Source organism: Salvia hispanica, chromosome 2 (assembly GCF_029641045.1).
Source record: "Salvia hispanica isolate PSC_SH4W2 chromosome 2, Shi_PSC_v1, whole genome shotgun sequence".
NCBI classification, from domain to species: Eukaryota; Viridiplantae; Streptophyta; class Magnoliopsida; order Lamiales; family Lamiaceae; genus Salvia; species Salvia hispanica.
The window spans coordinates 7,196,463-7,208,150 of NC_142693.1; the positions used below are offsets into that span (position 1 = coordinate 7,196,463).

The following is an 11,688-nucleotide window of genomic DNA, read 5'->3' on the forward strand; positions in this document are numbered from 1 at the left end:
TCAAATGGTGAGCTCACAATCTCCTCCGCCTTCTGAAGGTGGCTGATCTCCGCTCTTTCTTCTGCGGTAGAATGAAATGTATAGCGTGCCATAGATGATTGAAAATACTACCATAAAGTATTAATTTATAAAGTATTGAAAATACTACCATAAAGTATTTTAATTTGATATCAAAGTTACACTAATGAGAAAGATCGTTGTTATCATAATTGTTCGACGCCGACATAATTGTTACCATAATTGTTCGACACCGACTAACGATATAATTAAAGTGTTGTGACTTTAACGATAAATAATAAACACATATTTGTAATAATAAATAATCATTATATTTTTATTATCTTTTTTTTTAAAATCTATGTGCCTATAATTTATTTTCATTATTTGAAAATCTTATGTCCCGTGCATAGTACGGGTGATAACACTAGTTATCACTAATGACAAAGATCATTATCACAGACAGTGTTGTTCAACGGCGAGCAAACGACAAAATCGTTGTAAGTTACAGAATTATTCTATCACCAAATGATAAATTGCGCATTTAATTTCAAAAGTACTCCTGTTTATTTGACAAATGTCCACCGACGACAAAGATCATGTGATAATTATTGTGCAACGACCTATAGATGACAAATATAGTTGCCAATTACATAAATAAGTGGTTTACCATAAAAATACAAGCTTAGTTTAATTTAAATTAGTCTTATTATTTTACCAAATAACGAATATAACATAAGATTATCAGTTTATTTTTATCGATAAACTAACGACAAAGATCGTTGTGACAATTACAGTTCAACAACCAACATACGACAAAGAATGTTGTAAACTGCATAAAAGAGTTTCAGCATAAAAAACAAGCTTAGTATAACCCATGTCATAATTATTTCACACTCACCATTCATTAAATTTCAAAATCTGTGATAAAAAAAAAGGATCTCTACCGCTCTATACAAAGAGAATCATTTGACTTTGCTTATAAATGGGATCCCATATAATAGTTCCAACATTCACAATTTTATGAAACTAAACATAATAACTATGCTAAGAATGAGGGATCCCATATCGTAGTTCCTACACACACAATTTTATGAAAATAAACATAACGCCTATGCTAAAATGAGGTATATGAAAGAGGACATGATTGATCTTGAATGAATTGGTCCTCCTCATCCCATTCCATTTCCAGAATCTACAAAAATAAGATCCCAAAATTAGCAACATGAGATCAGAGATGTATACGATTTCAAAGATTTTTTTCATTATATTTCTCCTTTATTTTAATAATTATATATTAAAATCCTCTTAAAATAAGTCTATTTTATTGAAATGAAGATAATATTTTTTATGCATTTTTTTTTTAAAAAAATTGTTACCATGGCAACGCTGTTGAAGAGCTACAACACACTGCCGGAAACTCCACCATTTTCGCTCTCCTCATCATTTAACCACGCCAGAAACTCCACCATTTCCTCGTTGAATGGAGAGCTCACAATATCCTCCTGAAGGCGTCTCCACACTTTCTTAGGCGCTTGAGGTGGTGATTCTCTCTCTGTCATGATTGTTTGCTTGAGAAGGCTGAGGACGTAAGCCCTTGATATGTAGGGCTCCTCCATGTCATTATTCTCCTCTTTTTTGAGTATGATCTCTTCATTTTGATCTCTCTTGATTACGGATAGCTACATTGACACGAACCAGAAATTAAAATAAGCTAGCAAAAATTTTTTATGTAAAAAAAATAAAATAATAATAATATTATTATTATGAATGAGGGAATGAAACTAACAAAAGGAGGCTTCTCATGTAGAGGCATAGGGGAGAGGACACCATCGATCTTGAAGCATTGGTCCTCGTCATGCCATTCCATTTGTGGACTCTGCAAAATAAGATCCCAAAATTAAAATAGACATGAGTGTGAGTGTGTGTGTGTTTTTATAAAATATTTTGTAGTCACAACTACATATATAGAGATATCTGAACCGATATATAAGTTTCACGAGTTAATATATTATCGGATGATTTTGAGATAAATTCCTTACCTTCTCCATCTTTTGAGACTCATTACGCTCGCGAAGCTGGACTAGCCACATGACTTGTAATCGTTGTGCGATCATAAGGTTGCTTCGATTGTCGATGTTCGGGTAGACTTCTCCCTCAGTGGCTCTCGTGAGATTTCTAGCCCTTCTTACAACATCTTCCTCCTATAATAAATAAGTACCAAAATTCTGAGAGAAAATATATACAAGCTTTGTTTATGTAGAAGCTAACCATTTCCAGAAAAATGAAATTAACCAGATGTATATCAAGTATAAAATTACCATTCTATACAAATTTATTAAAAATAATATTATACAAATAAATTAGAAATTCTAGTTAAACCCTAAAATTAAAATGCACATAAGTATATGTGTGTGTGAGAGAGAGAGAGAGAGGCGCTTACATCTTCACTGGAATTGGATGATGCCATTTCCTTGAAGAAAGTGAGCTATTTGAGAGAGAAGAGGCAAAGAAGAATGAAGATAGCAGTTGAGACAGAGAGAGATGAGTGAAATGTGTGTGAGTTGAGAGGCTATTTATAGATAGCATTTGCCAAAAATTAAAATCTTTAATTATGATGGAAAAAGCACCCTTCTATAATAAAATGTCAAACGATTCTCTTCACGGAAAAGACAAGACAGGGATATTATTTATTTCAGATTTTATTATTTGGTGAAATGTAACTAATTAGGATTTAAATAGTCAAACGATTCTCTTTACGGAGTACTTTTAAATTTATTATTTGATGAAAGTGTAATTGAATATGACCAAAATATGTAAACAAAGCTTTTTTTTTACATGGTGAAACTCTTATTATGTAGCTTACGATATTTGGTGTATGTAAGTCGTTGCGTTGTAGTTATCGCGACGATCTTTGTTGTTAGTTTATGGTTAAAAACAAACCGTTAATCTAACGTTATATTCTTTATTTTGTACAATAATAATACGTATTTAAATTAAACTACGCTTTTTCATGGAAAAACTCTTATTTTCATAATTTACAACTATATTTATCATCTGTCGGTCGTTGATGATCTTTGTCATTAGTTGATATTTGTCAAATATTCAATTAAATGTGAAATTTAATATTTGGTAATAGAATAATTCTATAACTTGCAACGATCTTTGTCATCTATTGGCCGTTGAGCAATATTGTTTGTGGCAATGATCTTTTTCGTTAGTTGACAATTATATTTATTATTTGTCGATGAAGTTAGTTGGTAGTTAACAATTATTGCCTCGGCGATCTTTATTACTTGTCGTTAAAATCAATTTTACATTAAACTTAAAAATCTAATGTTAAATTGATTTTTTGATGAAAGTATAAATTAGATATAAAGTTAAAATAAACTTGTTTTTTCATGGTAAAGCTCATTTATGAAACTTTTATTTAGCTGATAAAATATTTCTTTTCTACTCCCTCCGTCCCACGTTAGGAGTCTCAGTTGAGTTCGGCACGAGTTTTAAAAAATGTAAAAGAAAGTTGGTGAAAAAAGATATTGAAATGTGGGTCCTATTTTTTTATATTAGTTTTATAATAAAATGTGAGTGAAACGGAGAGAGTATCTAATAAGTTCAGCCATCACAGTTGTAAATGAAAAATCATTTCTAATTAGTTTAAGAGTATCTGAAATTGAACATAATAGAAATTGGATTAGAAAAAAATGAAAACCAAAATAAAATAAACTCAATTGATATTTTAATTATTTTTCTTTCTCTAAATTAATGTAGGAGTGACTGATTAAATCCGATTTATTTAATTTCTTTTTCCCCGTCTAATTTGAAACACCTACTAATGAAATATTTATTTATCACTTCCTTAATATTTCCTTTCATATTAATATGTAAACAGTCATATTTTTATTCTTCACTTAGCGATTCCATATATGATATATTCATTAAAAAATGTTATAATATTTTAGTATGTATGAATCAGCCTTCCCTATGTAGAATGATTTTGTTCTTATATCATATGTAGATTCCTCACAAATTACTTGTAACTGAAAAAATCCCAAAAATAAATTGGTTGTAACTATAAGTTGGTGTAAAAATAAATTGGTTGTAACTATAAGTTGGTGTATAATTAAGTGGGAGAAAGAATCAACCAAAATAAAAAATGGTATAAAAAATTAAACTATATTTACAACCATTTACAATTAATGATGAGGAAGAAAGAGCCAAAATTGAAAAATAAAAAAATGGCATGAAAAATTAAATTAGTGTTACAACTTTTTTCTATTAATGATATGAGAAAGAAAAAAAGTCAAAATCCCGAAACAAAAATAGCATGAAAAATTAAATACAGTTACAACTTTTTGTAATTAACGATACGAGGAAGAAAAGAACCAAAATCCCAAAATAAAAAAATGACATGAATAATTACACTACAGTTACAACTTTTTGAAATAAATGACATGACTGTATGAAATGATATTTTGCGGAAATTATGAGAATACAATATAAACAGTATCTTTTTATGAAAAATATTATATATTATCTAAAGAGTCATGTAGCCGTGTATATATTTTAGAACTATGCTTTAAGTATATATTTTATTTAATTTCAAGAAAATTATAATATATATTGAAATAAAAGTTCTTCCATAACTAACATTACATAAATAACATTAGATAATTAAAAATTAAGGTAATGAAAGAAAAATAAAGAAAACATAACAGATAAAAAATTAGGAAAGAAAACAAAAAGGAAGTAAATCAAAATAAGAAAAGAAAAGTGAACAAAAGGTGGGTTTTATCGAAAAAGTAAGAGATCGAAAAAAGAAAATTAGTACCATTATCAAAGATTCAAAGTCGTTGACTCTTTTCAAATTGTTATGGTTTTTACATCCAAAGTACAGATTATTTCTCATGATCTTTATTAATCTAGCATACTCATCACACATTTTATTATTAACAAAATATTATTCAAGCTTTTATTCAGGTTATAAAGAATCAAAATATATTTATCTCTTTAAAATTTCCCTTCTCACACTCATATCATTAACTGCAAAAAGTTATAACTGTAATTAATTTTTTATGTCAATTTTATTTTGGGATTTAAGCTCTTTTTTCCTCATATTATTAATTGCAAAAAGTTATAACTATAATTTAATTTTTCATGCTTTTCTTATTTGGGATTTTAGCCTTTTTCTTTCTCATTTCATTAATGGCAGAAAGTTATAACTTAATTTAATTATTTGTGCTATTTATTTTCGAATTTTGGCTCTTTTCTTTCTCATATCATTAATTCCAAAGGTTGTTATTTTATTTTTATTTTTCTTGTCATTTTTATTTTGAGATTTTAGCTTCAAATCATTAATTGCAAAAGGCGGTAAATGTAATTTAATTATTCTTGCCATTTGGAATTTTGTCATCATACCATCAATTGCAAAAATTTGTAAATCTAATTTAATTTTTCATTCCATTATTATTTTGGGATTTTGACAATTTCTTCGTCTTAATTGTCCATCACCCTTTATACGAGTATATCTACACATGAGATAAGAACAATTTCATTCTTTGTAGAGAAATTAATGTAGATAAAAGTGTTCTTTTTTTACATAAAAAGTCATAACTCTAGATAGTAGTATATTTTCATAAAAAAAAATATTTAATATTTTATTCTCATAATTTTAGCAAAATATCCTCTCTCACACTAGATAAATAATGAACTAACTACATTCTATGTCCACAATTTGAAGTTTCAATTTAGCTAAATCTGAATAATAAGAAATATAAAGAAAAGTGGATAAAAAAGATTAGTGCAACGACCAACAAACGCCAAAGATAATTGTAAGTTGCAGAATAAGAGTTCCGTGTTTATTATAAATCGGAATTATTCTTTCACCAAATATTCGATTTAACATTAAGTTTGAAAAAGCACGTATATCTAATCAATATTATGCAACACTAAACGAACAAAAACGATCGTTGTTCAACGGCCAACAGGTCGTTGTGACAGTTATTGTTCGAAGTTCAATTAACGACAAAGATCATCATGACATTTATTATTCAACGACAAATCCTAAATCAACTATCAACTCATGACAAAGACTGTTTTACGGTTATTGTTCAACGGTCAACTAACGAAAAAGATTAAATTATTTTAACAAATAATAAGTATGACATTTAATTAGTCAATAATAAATATCACTGTTAACTAACGACAAAGATAGTTGTCATAGTTTTTAGTTTACCATTCAACGAGCAACAAACGACAAACAACAAAAATCTTTTTAACAATTATTGTTCAACGACCAACAGATCGTTCTGACAGTTATTGTTCAATAACATTAATTTTATGAAATTAAATCAGATTCATTCTTTTACCAAACAATGAATATAAAATTAAATCAACTAATAGTCCATAACGATAAACTAACGACAAATATCATCGTGACAATATCCGCTCAACGGCCAACATACGACAAAAATAGTTGCAATTAGTCACTCAATATAAGAAAAACTCAAAAAAGGTTAGTTCAAATATAGGTTTGTTGCAATTAGTCACTTAATAAGATTTCAGCATTAAATGAAACAAGCTTGGTTTAAATTCAGGTCCTAATTAATTACACTCTCACCAAATAGTAAGTTTAAAATTAAATTTTTAAAATCTGGATGAGAATCATTTGACTTTGTGTCTAAGGATTGGTTTTATCATCTCAACATGAAATCCATGGTTGAAATACCAAGAAAAAAAGCTACTATATTTTTATTTTGAGTACTGCAAAAAAAATTCTTAGGGCAAAGACCATCTTTAAATAGCGGTCTCAATGTTCAACATTTCACTCATCTCTCTCACTCTCTCTCAACACTTAGTTTCAGTCTCCTTAGCTTCATTCTCTCAGATCATTTCTTCAAGCAAATGGCCTCTACTTCCAACTCCAATGTAAATGTATGCATCTCTCTCTCTCTCTCTCTCTCTCTCTCTCTCTCTCTCTCTCTCATGATGTTTATGTTCGGATCTGATTTTGCAGATTCAAGAATTGGAATGGAAATGGGATGAACAGTACCAATGCTTTAGGGTCAATGGTGTACTGTTCCCGATGCCTCTAAATCAAAGGCTTCCATTTGTTAGTTTAATTCACTCATTCTTAGCTTATTTATAATATTTATTTTCATGGTTATAACGTCGAAGAGGCGAAGGTCTCTGTAAGCAGAGAGTTCTAGAAATCGATCTTCTTTCCCGTGGGAAAAAGACATGAGATGCAATGTGTTCGAAGTTTTGTGTCTCATTTTCAGTCCCTAGATTCTTTGGGATTTTTAATTTCTTGTGTGTTGGTTTAATTTTTAGGGTTTCGCTAGGAATTTTTATGTATTTATCAATTTTCAGTTATTAATTCATGTTTGATTAATTAATCCTTAGTTAGTGTATACATTCTTATCTTGTTATTTTTAATATACATAAGGCCGTTGTAATTAATATTTAGTAAAAATAATGCAAGTCATTATGATTTACAGGTCACATACCTATCTTAGCATTAATAATGTTTATACCTAAAATAGCAAAATCAGATCTGGCTATTTAATTATCACATAAACATTTTATTCAATTAAATTTTATTTTTATGAAAATGGTTAGCTTCTACATAAACAAAATTGTATAACAAATATATATATTTTCTTACATTTACTTCTTTTTTTATATTACAGGAAGATGTTACAAGAAGGGAACGAACTCTTAGAAGAGCAACAAGAATGGAAAGTAAGCTATATACTCGTCGAGTCTCTTACTGTGCAGCTATGTGCAAAAATGTGTTGACAATGAAAGAGGTATATATACACATGGTTATCATGAAAACAAAATATTTAATTGTGCTTGAAGCCTTGAATTAATACAAGTATTCTAACGTAGCTTTGCTTCTATCATTATAGGTTAGCACAGAAAACTATATTTTCTATGTTTTAACTCCTTTTGGGAAGGATGGGAAGAGGAAGATAATGGCGAAGGAAACTGATCGCCAACAAATCGGGAAGCTCTCTCCCGTTGTGGGAGAAGTATACCCGAACATTGACAACAAAAGCAACCTTCCGATCGCACAACGATCAGAAGGCACTTGGCAAGTTCAGCTTCGCGAGCGTACTGGGTCGCAGAAGATGGAGAAGGTAATGATTCGCACAACATATTTTTAATGTAATAATAAAAAAATTATTTTAGGAAAATGAAAAAAAAAACTGCACAAAACGGCACAGTTTTCGCACTGCACGGGTTGTTATGATTTTTGCACTCATGTTTAATTATTTCATTTTCCTAAAAAAATTTAATATTATTTTTCAATTTCAGTTTTATATGCACCAAAGCGTCCGAAAAACTATGAGGTCGATGAATGAGGTGGCCACATTCATCTTATACAACACAATTTACTAAAATTTTGTGATTTATTTTCAATTGTTCTTCTTTTTGAAAAAAATCTTGTTTTGATACATACATTCTAACATTTATTTCAAGATTATTTTTCAGGGTATGAATCGAAATGCTGACCATATCAACTGATTTTAAATTATATGTTGTATTCCGATTTCTCAAATTAGAGTGAATATGCAATAATGACTACTCTGTAATTATGTATTTTTCAAATGCTTAGTGCTTTTATTTATTTACTTATCTGATTCTTCTGTTATTACAATCTGCTAAATTATTCTATGGGTCGAGATTGTATTAATAAGGTTTCACCATTAAATAAAAAAGTTAGTTTAAATTTAATTCATAATTAATCACACTTTCACCAAATAATGAATTTAACATTAGAATTCAAAATTTGAGATAAAAAAAATAAGATCTCTATCTTTCTCGATAAAGAGAATCATTTGACTTTGTTTATGAGAGGATGTTTTTCTCATAAGAACATGCAATCTATGTATTTTTCATCATAGTAGTATTTATTTCCAATTGTCTATATGTCCTGATGTGATTTATTTCATTTTTATATAAGGTATAAATGTGATTTTTTAAGTTTTTAAATATGCTATATATAGCATGAAGATGGATAAGACAAGGATTCGGATTAGGATCCTCACCTGCACTGGACTGTGCAAAAATTGTGCCATTGTGGGCTATTTTAATTTACTTTTTAAAACTTTATTTATTGCAAAGATTAGAATCGTGTACTTTAATATTTATATCATTTTTGTTTTGAAATTTTGGCCCTTTTCTTTCTCATATTGTTAATTGCAAAAAATTGTAACTGTAATTTAAAGTTATAAAAAATCAGAATGCACAAATAAAAAAAGTTGTAACTGTAATTGTAAAAGTTGTAAGTGCAAAATATATTTAAAGTTATAAAGAATCAAAATACACAAATCAAAAAGTTGTAACTGCAAAATAGTATATTTATAAGAATCAAAATACACAAGTAATAAGTTAGTTTTAACATTAAATAAGGTTTCATCATTAAGAAAACAAGTGTGTTTAAATTTAAGTCATAATTAATCAAAACTTTCACCAAATAATAAATTTAACATTAAATTTCAAAATTTGAAATTAAAAAAAAAAATAAGATCTCTATCTTTCTCTACGAAGAGAATCATTTGACTTTGCTTATAAGAGGATTTTTTTTCTCATATGAACATGCAATCTATGTATTTTTCATCATAGTAGAATTTATTTTCAGTTGTCTATATGTCTTGATGTGATTTATTTCATTTTTTATATAAAGTATAAATGTGATTTTTTAGTTTATAAATACGCTAGCTATAATAAGCAAGAAGATGGAGAAGACGAGGATTTGGATTAGGATCCTCACCAGCAGCCCTGGGCTGTGCAAAAGATGTGCCATTTTGGGCTATTTTTTCTTTTTAAAACTTTTTATGTATTGTGTAATATAAAACCTGTATGTCTATTGTGTAATAAAACTTTTTTATAATTTCAAAATTTTGGCTCTTACTTCCCCTTTATTATACACCAACCTGTATACCTACACATGAGATAAGAGACAAAAATGAATTAATTATGCAAAGAAAAGTCAATTTATGCTGATTCATATATGTTGTAAAATTATTACATTTTTTAGTGAATATATTAATCGCTAAGTGGAAATAAAATAGTATGATACTTTACATATTACTCCATGAGATATGAAATATTAATGAAGAAAAAAAATTAATACTCCTATATTATTTGTACTAGTATCATACCTGTGCTATGCAAAGATTAATATATTTTTAAAATATTAATTTTAATTTTTAATTAGTTAAACAAAATTAGAATCAATATTAATAATAAAAAATCTATACAAATCAACATTCAAGCATAAAAAATTTGAAACAAATCACTTAATATAATATTTAAGTATTAAATCATGGAATAGGAAGATAAAAATATATCACAATAAAGAATTAAACACAATAGATAACTACTCATCATTTTTAAAATTTCATTATGCACTAAGAAAATTAATTTGCAATGTACAAAATCAATAATCAATATGTATAGCTACTTTCGCCTAACAATTTGTATGGTTTTCAATAAAATTAAAGATAAATTAAATTATACATTAAATTTACCAATAGAATAATTTCATATAACTCAACCTACTTATAGATATGTATAAAAAAATTAGCCAATTATAATTTCAACATAAATTTTTTATCATGGATCAACTATAAAGTAACATGGACAAAAAATCTAATTATTACTATTGAAAAAAAATTATAATTATTAAAAAGAAAAAGAAAGAAAATGGTGGTAACATCAATCTAAAAAAGAAAACATTGTATGGAATAGAAACTAAAAATATAACTAAAAAAGAAAAAAATACCAATAAGTTCATATAATATTAAAAACAAATACGATGTTGTATCAAAATTGATATATACAAATGATGAAAAAAACAAAACAAAAATATAATTTATAAAATGTTAAGAAAAGAAAAATATAATTAATAAAATGAAAAGGAACGAAAACATAATTAAAAAGAACAAAATTCCTACTAATCTAATCTGTCCAACATCTTAACCCCAATGGTTGATATTAAGTTGGAACTAAACACTAATCGGGCAATAGAACCTTAATGCTCCCCTATGTTGTAATAATTTTATTAAATTTTAAAATAAGAAGAATGGAGAATAAAATGGAATGGAATGGTCATTCCTTAGCTAATATTGGAAGGAATGACTATTTCCATGTGGAATGGAATAGTGATTTAAAAGGAAAAATAATACTACTCCTACCAAGCAAAGGAATGTCATTTCTACCCTCATTCTCTTCTACTATACCAATGTGTGTGAGATTTCATAGTTTTGTATACATATATAACATCCAATTTTGTTGTTAGAATTTTGGAATAGATAATGTTTAGGATATTATTACTTGGTTGTGTAGTGATTTTATGAATGAAATTGAACTATGAACTGATCTAACTGTGCTTTATTTCAAGCTTGAAATTTAACTATGATTGCGAATTGGAGAGTTGATGATAGAATAATGTACTTATTGTAATGTAGGGCTTTGAATATTAAGATTGTAAAGGGATTTACTGAATTAAGTTCAGAGGAGTATTTTTAGCACTCACATAGAAATTATGGAGTAGTCATGAAAATAGACGAGCACAAAACTTACAAAACTAATTCAAAGTTGTTTTATAGCTTACAAACACCAAAGTGTCGAGACCACTGCGCCACATGGCTGAAACAATGTAAGCTACGAACAAAGGGT

At 27.9% G+C, this 11,688-nt stretch overlaps 1 protein-coding gene across 1 annotated transcript; it reads right to left on the bottom strand.

The window, feature by feature from the left end:
* Window positions 1-899: 899 nt before the first annotated feature.
* LOC148931496 (uncharacterized) lies at window positions 900-2,529 on the bottom strand. Its single transcript, XM_089063730.1, has 5 exons — window positions 2,441-2,529; window positions 2,040-2,201; window positions 1,787-1,876; window positions 1,377-1,679; window positions 900-1,192 (listed from the first exon to the last, which is right to left on the bottom strand). Exons 1-4 carry the CDS (start codon window positions 2,465-2,467, stop codon window positions 1,398-1,400), a joined length of 561 nt encoding a protein of 186 aa, XP_088919856.1. The 5' UTR covers window positions 2,468-2,529; the 3' UTR covers window positions 900-1,192; window positions 1,377-1,397.
* Between the last annotated feature and the right edge of the window lie 9,159 nt (window positions 2,530-11,688).